This window comes from Pestalotiopsis fici, assembly GCF_000516985.1.
Source record: "Pestalotiopsis fici W106-1 unplaced genomic scaffold PFICI_Scf_1, whole genome shotgun sequence".
Classification (NCBI taxonomy): Eukaryota; Fungi; Ascomycota; class Sordariomycetes; order Amphisphaeriales; family Sporocadaceae; genus Pestalotiopsis; species Pestalotiopsis fici.
Window position 1 is genome coordinate 786,243 of NW_006917091.1, and position 13,208 is coordinate 799,450.

Here is a 13,208-nt window from a genome sequence, read left to right on the forward strand (position 1 = left end):
CAGCCCACATCCGCACCCTCCCCCTCGCCCATCCGCACCCTCCCCCTTCGCGAGGTACCTACACACATAACCAAAATACCATATTCCAGATTACGAAGGGCTCACACCGCCCCTCGAGCTCCCGGACCCTTAACCCTAACGCTAACTAGGCTAACTAACCCTAATAACTAATCCTAACGCATTTGCGCATTTTTCCCATTTTATTTAAATAAGATATCGTGGATTTATGGTGTTTTGCTACGATGTATCTTTTTGCGTGGCTTGAGTGCAGCTAAGCCTGTGGTAGTGGGGCTAAGTGGATTTTAACCTGTGGCTTGTCCTGTGCACAGACGTTTTTTGTATGCAAAAGTGGAGGGGGAGGGCGCGGATGGGCGAGGGGGAGGGTGCGGATGTGGCCTGAATATGATGGGCGCTCTCAGGATCTGCTCCTCCAAAGTGGCGCCGGCTAGGCCTTGCCTGCGAGCTGCAGGCTTCAGGGTGATGTGCCATTCAGCAGCAGCAGGTGGACAAACAGACAAGTCTTATCATAATTTTTTGGCCCTCCAGCGCTCGACCTGCAGAAACCTGCAGGACAATGTGGTGTTGTTGTCTCGTTGCCCGGGGCCCCGTCGGCCCAGCGAAGGGAAACACCCTTGAAACGATGCCACTGGACGGTTCGAGGCAGGAGAAGCAATGCAAAGTGGAAAAGAAAAAGCAAAAAACAACCAGAGAGATATGGATCTCATTTTGCCTGTCTCTTCCGGGAACATGGACCATCCTCGCAAGGGGCCGTGAAACAAGTCTTGATCCGGCTTGTTGCCTATCTTTTTTGAGCGCCGCGAAGCGGCAAGGAGTCGTGGGTGAGTGCAAAAATGGGCACCGTGGTCCTCTTTCCCTCCCCTCCATGATCCATCTCCATGCCCAGAAGAGGAAATCGGCATAATTTGAGACTGACAGGTTTGAACCGGGTTTGCTGGGTCAGGGGTGTGGGTGGGACGACGCCAGGAACCGAGAAGCGCTGGGCCCAGCAATTGGATGGGATATGACCCTGCCCAGAGCAAGCAAGGAACGACAGGCACACGCTGCTAGCAGCAGTTAGTAGCCAGTTCAGGCCCGCCAAACCAGGCACATTCAAAGCACAGGCTCTCTTCTCTCAGGCTGGCCGGCACTGAAGTGGATTTGCAGATTTGCGGGCTGAAATTGAGTGCATTTCACGGTTAAGCGGTACTTATGTGAGACGCAGATTGATACTGGGGTTTCAAGTAACTGGCCAACTGCCCATCGCAGAATTGCCGCCCGGATGCTGGTCAATTGTCTGTTCTCTTGTGACGAAGCCAGATGGTTACGCGTGTCCTGCTACCACCACTCCATATTGCAACTTTTTTTGCTGTAAGCACATAATGAATTGGCTTACTTGAACGCCAGCTCCTGAATTGTTGTTACGCAGACATATGGTGCAGTGCATGGCTGCTGCAAAGTGAAAGTACAGTGCCACTTTCAACGGCTTGTGGCAGATGTAACATACATACCTATCCACTCTCTCAGCTCTATGCAGTATACCAAACTCAAAAGACTCAGAAGAGCATCAACATTGAGATATGACTTGCTGCAATCACCCCGGTGATGGATGTTGTGCTGCAAGAATCCCACGTCCAAACAGTCTGAATCGTGGGGTTCTTGGTCAACACTCATGGTACATATTGCATCTATCTGTCTCTACTACTATCTATTCGTGCGCTACACCATGTACTATGTATGCGAGAGGGGGAAAACCGACCAAGTGTCGCCCCGTCCAACCCGTGGTCTAAGCGATCCCGCGATTTCGTCCGAAAGATCTTGTCGATCAAGTGTCCTTGCAATCTTCCGACAAAGATAGGACTACTACTACATTACCATGGTAAATACCTACATAAGACCTCCACTGCCCTTCCTTCAGGTACAGCTGGCCTGCACAAAGTCATGAGGTCACAATCTCTCGTATACTTGGTCACAACCAAGAAACCAAGCTGTTATGTTTCCATATTTAAACACGACCGTCGATAGTGGTTATATAGACATTTCCGCACGTAGTAATATTGGTCAGGTACAGCTTGTTAAGATTATTACCTGGAGATTGATGGTCAGGGGGGAAGAAGCAGGGGGGCTACTGGGCATTGGGATGGGTTGGGGAGGTTGTGACGGCGCATTTCTCTTGGGACACGGACGTTACTCAGGTCCAAAGTGAGTGCACACATCATAATCAAACACTAACAGAAGCGACCTGGACGGAATATTGGGGGCCTGTTGATTCGTCGATAGTCGCATGTCTGATTTGGCACTGGGAAATTGTGCACGACAAGAAGCCGAGATGAGGGCCTCGAGTGGGCATTTTATTCTTGGGCTAGTGCTGTTGGATACTTATTACTGCTGCTACTGCTACTGCTACTACTACGACGTTAGGCGCCTGGCGTCTTCCCCAGGTAGGTGGCTGGGTTTGTGCGTGCGTGTGTGCATTGCGTTTCCTTTTCGGTTACGCCTTTGCAGATACTAAGGCAGGCACACAGCAAAGATGCTTGGACGGACGCAAGCAGGCCAAAGTCTCCTGCGCTGTGGAAGTCTTTTGAGAGAGGGTGCTAAGGCAGGTGGTCGAAATGGTTACGCTGCATCCATCTATCAAGAAGCGACGGGGCAGAACTCTGTGCCGAGGAAGGGCAAAGTAGAGTTTGCAAGTTCTGATGATGCTTACTAGGTTAGGCCGTTTGCCTTGTGCGATTAGCTGAGAAACGAAGACATGATCAATTGAATCAATCGAGACCAAGGTCTCTTTTCTTCTTTTTCCTCGAGCTGAACAACACAAGAGACACTGCCGGGTTGTCGTGTGAATTGTCGTGAACGTCCACCTGCTCTTGACACCTCCAGCCCTCACTCACCCTCCTCTTCTCGTTGCCAGGCCCCCGCCTGCTGTCTGCGGTACCTTGTCCACCTCCATGGATAGACGAACAGGGGCCCCACTGTACTAAGACTGGGACTAGTTAGCGGGAAAAGCCCAGAAACCCGAATGCTCCAGCGCTCCCACTTACTTCCCACTCGCTCCAGGTCCCAGTCAACCAGTTCCCCCAGCGCACGCGCGCCCATTCGGTATCAGCGTGTGTGTTGGTGCTCTTTCCTCCTCAACTTTGGCCGGCCCTCTGCTCTACTCTGCTCCCTCCTCCATCTCCAAACTCACCTTCTTCCTCCACCTCTCCATCTTAGAAGGCTTCAACCCTCAACCTCACCCTTGGCTTCAATTCCGGTCGCAAGTCTTCTCGCAGCAGAGATTTGCCCTGGTCTTGGCCGTCCGCTCCTTTTTCCTCTTTTCGGTCGGAATCATCATCTTCTTTTTTTTTCCCTTTTCTGATCCGAATTTACTTTACTAGCATTTTGCCCGTTATTTATTATTGGCCTGCATTTCTCTTGCGCCCGTACTTTCACGACATCGGTAGGCGGGAAACAGCAACGCAACGAAACGCTGCAACGATAATTGTCACGGGCGACAAGAAACAACACAACACATTTTTTACGCAGCCCTTCCGAGTCCCAAAATCCCAAAAGTTATAGTCGACTCAGCCATTCGCTCACGAGGTAATACCAGTCATTCGCTTCGTCGTCATACAGCCATTTTCACCCCTCCGTCTGCGACACTTTTCATCCTTTGCCTGCCGCATCCAACCCAGCAGCAAGCCGCAGTTTCACTCTCATTTTGTGCCATTCAAAATTCTGCCACCATTCTTCGCCTGCCGCAGCCCCGAGAGACAACCTAACAATACCATAGGAAGCGAATAGCAAACATTCCGACCTTTTTCACAGACGACCGGGATTCATCTATGATATCCCACCGCTTCTAGGCGCTTGTCCAATTTGTGCCGCAGTGCGGCCTCGCAGGAACATGGCAACCGCTTGTGCAACAACTGGCGGTCCAGGAGGAGATTCCACCATGACAACAATTGGTGGCGTGGGCATGGACAGAAATGGGCCCCGAAGACGGCATCTCTCGATACCTGAGCCTATACGGATTGAGGCACCGTCCGACGACCAAAGTCCTTATTCTATCTCGACGCCTTCGCCTCGCTCAAGACTTCCGCCTCCGAACCCTCCTTTTGTCTTTCCTGCCCGGCATTCGGTATCTTCAGCACCATCCTCGCTTTCTCGAGCAAGTGGTCAGCGTCCGAAATCTGTCGTGGGTCTGCAGAATGAGCAGATGAGTACGGGCAGCCTTGGTGCATCGAGCGCCCGCCCGCGACGTTCACCTGCATTACCAGCTTTCAGTTTCAACCCTGGTGCCAGTCTAGCTGCCGAGGATGCCGATGACGACTCATCACAAAAACCGCTTCCTCTCCCAGAGTTCAGCTTTAATCCTGGTGCTTCCATTGATTCATCATTTGCCATGATGAGCCCACCGCGCTCACCTGCATCACCACATCTGGCTCCGAATCGCGGCAGTCATAGACGAGGTGGCAGCGAATTCGTGGGTGGAAAACTCAGAGAAGGCGACACCATCACAGTAATGAACAATGGCAGCCCTACTAGGTCCGAGAACGGTTTCGCGTCCCCTGCCCTGCAACCTGTTGACGCCACCGCACGAAGGGGTAGGCACCAGCATCGTCGGTCTGCCGCTATTTCGAGCCACGATCTATCTATGATACTGAAGCCGCCAACCAGCCCGCTTCCCTCGCGAGGTAACAGCGCTCCAACCAGTCCGGCCGACTTTGACAACAAAATGAAGCCGCCGTTCGCTGGACCAGAAGAGAGTACGCCAACAGAGTCGCCACAACTAGTGGCCACTACAGAGCCGTCAGTGGATGCAATCGAAACACCCATTGACGCCAACAATAGCACAGAATCAAGCCCAAGTCCGAAACCTGCACGGGCAAAGGTTGGATTTTCGGATACACTCGAGTACATTCCCAGACCACTCTCCATGGTTTCGACCGATACCTCCAGTACGATTACCGGCCATCCTGGCCATTCTGTATCTAATAGCATCTCTTCCATCATTTCCCTCGGAAACTCAACCATAGCGGACCGGGAGCGCCCTGGTGTCCTTTCCCCTTCGCTACCAATGAAACAAAGTGAACACCGGCCAAGCACTGCAGGTCCTGTGCTCGAACGCACCCCTAGCCTGCTTACTTCATTCCCATTCGATGACAATCAGTCGTCACCTCGCAGACGAAACTCGATCCCACTGCTGCCTATCATCACCATGGAAGAGCCTTCGTCACCAACACCTTCAAGCCCCACAAAGATACCGAAACGCTGGTCTTTCTTTGGACTGGATCCTTTTGCTTCTAGCTCACCAGGAAAACAGCGACCTCTCAGTTCGAGTTCCTTTGAAATAGGGCCGAAGACGATTGATGCTCGTAGCGGAGCAGAGAGCGAGATGAATTTTGATGATGAAAGTGAGGCACATTCTCCGACCAAAAAATCATCGGGCAAAAAGAAGAAGAAGCAGAAGAAGGTCAAGTCTTGGGCCGGCTCTCTGTTGCCTCGCAAACCCAAGTCCCGGTCTGGAAAGGCAAAGTCCGACTCCTCACGCGCACCGACTCCGCCTCCTTCGAGCGAGCAGTTGAGTGCTGCCATGTATGAGGATGGACTGGACATTACCGGGCCGTTCACAGCACCCATGGTCATGGTCACTCAGCCCGCCGACTCTTCACTGCGAGTGCCCTCGCCAAATAAGCCTCGACGAAAGTCTGAGGATGATGCGTCGTATCCCATGATTGACCTGGACGCTGCCCTTGGCCCGTTTAACACACCCTCGGGCCGCGATCCGGCTTGGGATGCTGCTCAGAGAAAAGGTGCTCCACCAAAACGACAATTACACAGCGCAGCAGGAATGCGAGGCTTCTCGGGTCCTGGTATGCATTATCATCGCCGAGCTGAGAGCGCCCCGGAGATGCCTCCCTTCGAAGGCAAATTTGGCATCCACAGGTTTGGCAGTTCTTCCACCATGGCTGATGTTTTTGAGGAAGAGGAAGAGGATGATGACGAGGACTCCGGTACGGATACTCCATCACAAGCATCTACTCCAGGAGCCAGCACCACATCTGGAGCCCAATTCGAAGCACGATCAACCAGTGACGGATCCGCCACTACGCCAACTCAGGAAATAGATTTTGCCAGGAAGGGCTCGACAGGGTCGATTCCGGCGGCACCGTCGATCAAGCGAAAGGGCAGCGGATCAAGCTTGGAATTGCAACCCCCCGGGTCGAGAGTCCGCACTGAGGCTTCAATCAGCTCCCTACACGATGAGGTCATCGCTGAGGAATTCCCCGTGCAGCATACTGCAGTCGACCAAGAACGAATTTACGAACCATATCACGAATCAGATTCTGTTGCGCCATCACCACGCAGGGTCTTTCCAGGCAAGGACCTGGCTCCAGTTGAAATTCACCCAATCAGCCTCCCTGGACCTATGGCAGGCATGAGTCCGTACTCAATGAGCCACTCTTCTTCATTTCCCTCGCCACGCTCGCCAATGTCGTGCGATGCTCATCGTGTTTCGACTGCGCCATCGTCTGTGACGGAGGAAACCAACTTTCAGAGTCTACTTATGGGTGAACCAGGCCCAGAGGTTGTCCGCATTTCTGTCGACGTTCCTTCATTGACAGATAGTACATCAACGATGACACGCGAAAGTAACTTTCCCGGAGTGCAGAGTAACTTTCCCGGTGTGAGACCACGCAATAGGCCATTTCACGAACAACGGCCCGCTTCATTCACGGCGTCCGCCTTTGGGCGTCGAAGATCCAGTCTGGCCAGTCTCAGTCGTTTGATCAGTACATCACATGGCGAGCGAAGCAAGCTGAGCATGGAGGTTCCCCTCGACGAACCTGAAAAGAAAACCAAAGTCAGCATAGCCAAGAGGCTCAGCCGAATGGTCAACTTCCGGAGGCCAAAGGAGTCGCCAGCATCTTAGGGAGTGCTCAGAACTTGCCTACGGACTTTTGCCGTGCATAAAAGAAGGCTTTCGAGGGATTTGGAACGCAGCAGCAAAGAGAAAAGGCCATTGCTACAGTAATTGCCAGCTTGGCAGATCACTTTTGGTGAAGCCATGGGCTTTAGTTCTCATTTCTCGGATTCGAGGAGGACCCGTGCATCGTCATTCAATCCATCAATCGACAAGGCAATTAAATTTCTGATACAGCCCCCTGCGAGCTGGTGGTCACTAAACCTGCCTTCAAATCAATTCTAATGACTCGCGTATAATTCTACGATTTCGTTAGATCTTCTACGAGACTTGCTGCTACATTGCACATATTTTTGGGCGTTTTACGAGAGCATGAAAGAGAAAGTCAACTATAGCATCATGATAGGCATGACGTCTCCTGTCAAAAGCAAGAAAACATGGGGAGATCCTACTGCGTACTGTACTTTTTTTTTGGGAAATGAGATGAAAATGGCATGGACCCCATGGTTTGGAGGAGAGCAGATCACCCCCCAAGGAGATTGCGGTAGAAATACCCAAGGAAGACTTGGATCGAAACCCCCACTCCTTCTGCAGAAGCGATGGAGGGCCTCGACTTCTGGGATAAAAGCATACATACACCATGATGCTACATGTAGACGTATAATAATGAAGACTTTTTTTGATAAAAATGACTCTCTAATGCAAATAAAATGAGTGCTATGATGTATTGTAATGAGAAGCTTGTATGGAGACTATCGCCAATCTATCATTTGACATAGACCGAACAGCAGTCTGAGCTCGCGTGGTCAGTGCCACATTCAGGCGATTTGGAGCTGCGTTTGCAATACGAAATAACGAAGGCAGCTTTCTTCATGGATTGACTTTCTTTTTTCTTTCTTCTCAATCTGATTAAGTTTACGACGATATGCCGCCTGTGACAGCCCAGATGTCGCCCTTCTAAAGTGGGTGAATTTCCCATGTCAAGGTGAAAACGGATGAGCTTTGTATGTCAAGATAGACCGAGGTTATGGGAGCGTGCTTGATTGATTGGTTATTACGTGAGAGACGTGAACATATTTGCTACATCCTAGTTCACGTCCATCCCTCTTGCTTGCATGATCCGGCAGTTGTGTGCCACCGAATCACGTTGCTTCGTCTGCTGTTAATACTCATGAATGACAGACATCCTGATGTTATCCTCGATTTGTTGCCCAATAACTAGTAGAGGCCCCCTTGCTGCATTTATAGGGAAGTGGATGGAGGATTGTTGATGGCAAGCTCCCGAGGTATCCCCTCGCGTCGTATCTCATGCGCTCTTAGAATTTGTTGCAGCGAGACGGGTCGGAGGACCTTGGACATTCCTAGAAAGCAGATTGCATCGGCGTGAGAATGAATATTGGCCGTCTCATCCACGAACTCGTGAACCCGGAAATCCGGAGTATGGCCGTGGGCGCGGGCCACGGACTCCCAGCCTTTAATCACACAGGAATCCAAGGTGAGTCTCCAGGTGGCTTTCCAGCTGATTCTTGTATAACCGTGTTCATCGACCCGGTAGCTGAAGAGGGCAGCCGATCCGACGCGTCCGTGCCAGACTTCAAATGTCCTGAGCTTTGGCATGCGCGACAGAGCAGTTGATGCTACTGCCTGAAGCATGGTGTTCACCGTACCGGGATTTGATTGAGCATCCAGCAGGGTCGATGTAAGCGTCAAAGATTGTAGGTGAGGCCACTTCCAGCCCGGCTCTACAGCCTGGAGAAAATGGTCTGCGCCAGTGACGAAGGATGCCGAAAGATGCTCCAACTCCAGGCTAGCCTTGAAGAGTGCCCGAGTGACTTTCAAGCAGACCTCTCGCATTCTTTGGCAGCGTTTAAAGGCCAAGGCATACTGCTCGTCAAAATTTTCAAACACGACCAGCTTCTTTAAACTCGTGGACATGGCGAGGGAATCGAAAAACGAGCAGTAAAGCTCGTCAGTATCTGCCTGTCTGCTGGGGTCCCAAGCTCTCCAAGGCTCGTAATAGAATTCCTCAATACTAGGAAGACGTGGTAGCATAGCAGCAAGCATCGACGGGCTCCATTGGCGGCGGTTCTGCAGACGTATGATCAAAGTCTTTACAGCTGGGACCTGGGGTAATCCGTTCCACCATTGATTCTCAACCCGGAGAAGGCCAGTAGTATCTATGGGGTTCGACTCGAACACTGTTCTAAGAGCCGAGGCCTTGGGAGCCGAAGTTAGTTTCCCATAAACCCAGCCATGTGCAGGGTCATTTGGTAACACAAAAGATGGCTGGCTGGGCGGCACGGGGAAATCGGGCTCAAATGAAAGATACTTGAACCAGTAATGTGAGTCGCTGGGTGAGTGGATCGTGAGATCCAGCTTCAAATCGCCCTGGGGATCCCACTCGCCGAGGGTCAAGAACAGGGCCCTGAATGCTTTTCGCAGGAGGCTCTCCTTCTTCCTTAGGCCATATGTCTCGAAAGTGCGCTGGCTCCTGTGACATGAGCATCCGTACTCTCTGAGTTCAAAGGTAAGCCAGATGCTCTTGACGAGAGCTTGTGCGCGGACCGTCATGGAACCGAGTTGGGGGACTCGAGAGAATGATAGTTTCACGTGCTGAAAATTGTGACGTTCAATAATGGCCCGCCATTGTTCTGATACGGTGGCGAAGCGAGCCAGGCTGCAGCCATCGTGGAGCAGAAAACGCAGGATATGCTCTTGAAGCTCTGTGGGAAGAGCTGCCCAGGACCCCTTCTGGCTTATTGTTGTTTTTGTCAAAGGCATGAAGCACTACTTGTCACGATGCGTATCTAGAATAAAGAATAAAAATAAAGAATACTTTACATATACGAAAAGAATGTGTAAACAAACAGACTCGACAAGCCCATCCTGTTTTGTCAACCGAAGGATGCCGCACTGCGATGTACACAGCCACACTGTGGCGAAACACCACTCAGGGGTTGAACAAGAGGAAATAATTGGAAAACTGGCATTGGAATGGGATTGATTGCCAAGAAGTGGGGGAAATTGCAAGATCAAGAAGATAAAGTATCAGACTGAAGAAGGGATCGAGGGTTCAATATTCGAAGAAGCTTCTATACAAATTGCCCATGGTAAGTCGACGTTGCTAGATGCTTATGGTTGCACAAACAATTCTTCTAATTACAATTTGAGTTGCTCCAGTGGGTTACGTTCCAGTCTTGTACATACTGAAATGCCTGAGTTCCTAGTACATAATTTTAGCAAAACAAGCTCACTTACGAGAGGTGCCGCGAAGCCAATGTTAGCAAAGTGACATTACAATACAATCATGGCGTATTCCATCTATGTGAAATCTTCCATGTCAACCCAAGATGGTCCGTACCTATCTAGTATTCGAAAAGCGAGAGCAGCACGACAGCGAGATCACGTATTGAATTAAATGTCCACTTCATGTGACGATGATATGCGCTTGTTGGTGCTATAATCGGGATTGGAAAGCGTGACTTATATGTCCATGCGCACTCAAGAGCTGGTTCCCACAAACACAACTAGTACTGCAGCATACGTCGCCGTAGCAGCCATGGTATCGGTATTTGACGCCCGGAACAGGATCGACAAGGCAATGGCAAAGAGTAAAACGGCGACCGAAACAGTAATTAAGCTCTTGGCCAGCGACACTTCGGGCAGGCGCATGACCAGCATGGGCACAACCAGCGAGCTTCCTCCGAGGAAGGCGACAAGGAATCGTGCCAGGCGATCGACGACGGGCGCGACCTCGGCCGGCGGCTGCTGCGCAAGGTACTCGTCGGTGCGGCGCCGCATCTCGCTCTTGGTGTATGTCATGGAGCACGGGAGGCGCCGCTTGAGAAAGTCCCGGAGCGGGTCCGAGGGGATGACGGAGTCGGATGGAAAGGACCGGTATCCGCCGGCCTCGGCGATCACGGTGCCAATCTCTGGAAAGGCTTGTTCGAGATCAAGCCGTTCATCGCGTGCCTGAGATCCAGTGATGGGCACGAGCTTGCTCATGTATTGATAGTCTCGGATGGCGTTTGCTATAAGACATTAGAGACAGATCAGGACATGTTTGCCTAGTAGGAGAACGTGCTGTAATCGTGCAGTAATTGCGTCAGCTGTCCGGGGTGCTCTTCGGTAAATTGATGCCTCTCCAAAGTCTTCTTCTTGCACATGGATAGACTGTTTTGTAGTCGTAGGATATTCTCCCTCTGCAAGCCGCGGAATGCTAGAAAGTGGAGCTCTCGTTTGTTCGAGTTCATGGAGAACTCAAACAGGCGTTGCTCATATGTAAGTTCATCTTTGATTGCACTCGAAATGAACTCTGCCTGAGGATCCATGTTGTTATTGTTAGACATTGGCCTTGAGACTGATCTTCAAGCAGTGCCTTGTAAGATTAACCTAGGTAGGTAACAACATTATAACCCAGCTGTTGGTCTTGGTTGTACAGACTCTGGATCAGCTGGAGCGGGGGGCCGTGTAACAATGATTGGGAACTAACTGGACATCAAACACTGCAACCCCTCCATTGGAGGACCTTTCAAGGCGAAAACAAATTCAGTGACACCCATTCTTAAGCATTTCCAGCTTATGACCCCCCGTGACCGTATCAACAGCACTGCAAGACACCTCAGCACTAGTTTGCAGATCTTCTTTGCAGATATCCTGTCAACACCCCGGGTCTTTCCCTTGTTTCGTATAGCACATCAGCGCCAGCAGTCGAATCAAGATATGGAAAATGAAGCACGTATCCCGCAGAAGGGATTCCTCGCAAACGACGACGATGCTGTCGCCATCAAACTCCCCCCTCATTATGAAGTGGATGGTTGGTTGGACGCTAGTCATTCACCAGAACCACTGATGCCGGTCGACGCTCTGCGTACCATAATCAACTCGTATCGAAAAGCGAGACTCATTCTCTACGAGACTGGCCGATTGCAGATGTCACCTCAGCAACGACTGACCAAAAGACGCATCAAATTGAAAGAAGACGCTTTGGTTCTGGACCAGACTCTCGCCGTACTAAATCGTGACCACCTTTACAAAGGAATCGGCCCGCCTGATAGAACTTTTTCCAAGTCGGACCACCAGGTTGCCTTGACTGCCATGAAAGATCAAGAAACAAAAAATAAGATAGGTAAGTCGTTTGTCAAATTTGATCATACGACATGAACAAGACCTATTTCATCAGAAACCTTGTTGACCGTACTATAGATGTGTTCATGAGAGTATGCCGCGGGGTCGAAAAGGACTTCCGAGACTCCATACTGACTGAGCTGAGGGACGGCATGATCGACACGAAGAAGGCGGTTGACCATAAAAGATTACACGAACAGCTGAAGACTTTGCACAATAGACTGCGACAAGCTCATTCGGAGGCTGACAATGCCATCAACGAAGTCACAGAGAGGCTCAGGGCAATGTAGTCTAGCGTCACGAAACACTGGACCTGATGAAGGCACCTGAGGCTTTGAACAAGCCAAGTATATTTGAATCAATTTGCTACAGAGCTGCTTCATGAGCTAACTTGATGTGTTGATTCTCACACTTACATTCATGTTCCACCGCAAGATTCGTCAATGCTCCTTGCATGGCGAACATGGGCACATCGGAGTGTGATGCGTCTAATGCACATATTTATACGAGATATAGCCTCTACGCCGTGATCAGCTTTAGAACCTTGGATCTGACCATGAACAGTCGGTTATTCTCCAATGAACATGCAGGTTTGAACTTCACACGCTGAACAAGCAAATGATCATAAATATACATAGTCGACATGCCCTTGCATTGTACTGCAATCTCATTGTCGACAATAGCGAATATCACATCACGCTCATCTCGTCCGAAGAATCCAGTGACCTTGTAGAGTGAATCATCCGTCCCAAAGATGTCAATAGATTGTAGGGTGAATAATCACTATTCCGATATCAAAGGGCAGTAGAGTGAATGTCATAATTTCGTCCCAAGTATGTCAAAAGGCAGCAGAGTGAATCATATTCCGTCCGAAGGGTGTCAGTAGACTGTATGGTGAATAATATATTCCGTCCCAAGGTTGTCAAAGAGCAATAGAGTGAATCACATTCCGTCCCAAGTCAAAGGTGATGTCTACAATCACAGCCATAGAATGATGGAAAGCTCCCGTGATGGCCGCAAAAGGAGACATCACGTAACTGGCTAATCGTCGTCTGGGCAAGGCTCCAGACGATTCCGTTTTCCACCTCGACGACGAGGATCGTGAGTAAACAAGCACTGGTCGTGTCGTGTGACTTCCCGTTTTGCTGCTTGCCCACCAAGAGCCCAATCGCCCGCG

The 13,208-nt window shown here is 50.6% G+C and overlaps 5 protein-coding genes across 5 annotated transcripts; 2 read left to right on the forward strand and 3 right to left on the reverse strand.

The window, feature by feature from the left end:
• Nucleotides 1–3,931: 3,931 nt before the first annotated feature.
• On the forward strand, nt 3,932–6,913 carry PFICI_00254 (uncharacterized protein; the record flags this gene model as incomplete). Its single annotated transcript, XM_007828835.1, has 1 exon — nt 3,932–6,913. The coding sequence occupies one exon, from the start codon at nt 3,932–3,934 to the stop codon at nt 6,911–6,913; it is 2,982 nt and encodes a 993-aa protein (XP_007827026.1).
• A 1,233-nt stretch (nt 6,914–8,146) lies between these two features.
• On the reverse strand, nt 8,147–9,685 carry PFICI_00255 (uncharacterized protein; the record flags this gene model as incomplete). The annotated part of the gene is made up of 1 exon (XM_007828836.1): nt 8,147–9,685. The coding sequence occupies one exon, from the start codon at nt 9,683–9,685 to the stop codon at nt 8,147–8,149; it is 1,539 nt and encodes a 512-aa protein (XP_007827027.1).
• A 720-nt stretch (nt 9,686–10,405) lies between these two features.
• Nucleotides 10,406–10,909, reverse strand: PFICI_00256 (uncharacterized protein; the record flags this gene model as incomplete). The annotated part of the gene is made up of 1 exon (XM_007828837.1): nt 10,406–10,909. The coding sequence occupies one exon, from the start codon at nt 10,907–10,909 to the stop codon at nt 10,406–10,408; it is 504 nt and encodes a 167-aa protein (XP_007827028.1).
• Nucleotides 10,910–10,971: 62 nt separating this feature from the next.
• Nucleotides 10,972–11,235, reverse strand: PFICI_00257 (uncharacterized protein; the record flags this gene model as incomplete). Its single annotated transcript, XM_007828838.1, has 1 exon — nt 10,972–11,235. One exon carries the CDS (start codon nt 11,233–11,235, stop codon nt 10,972–10,974), a length of 264 nt encoding a protein of 87 aa, XP_007827029.1.
• A 391-nt stretch (nt 11,236–11,626) lies between these two features.
• Nucleotides 11,627–12,321, forward strand: PFICI_00258 (uncharacterized protein; the record flags this gene model as incomplete). The annotated part of the gene is made up of 2 exons (XM_007828839.1): nt 11,627–12,032; nt 12,110–12,321. 2 exons carry the CDS (start codon nt 11,627–11,629, stop codon nt 12,319–12,321), a joined length of 618 nt encoding a protein of 205 aa, XP_007827030.1.
• Nucleotides 12,322–13,208: the final 887 nt, after the last annotated feature.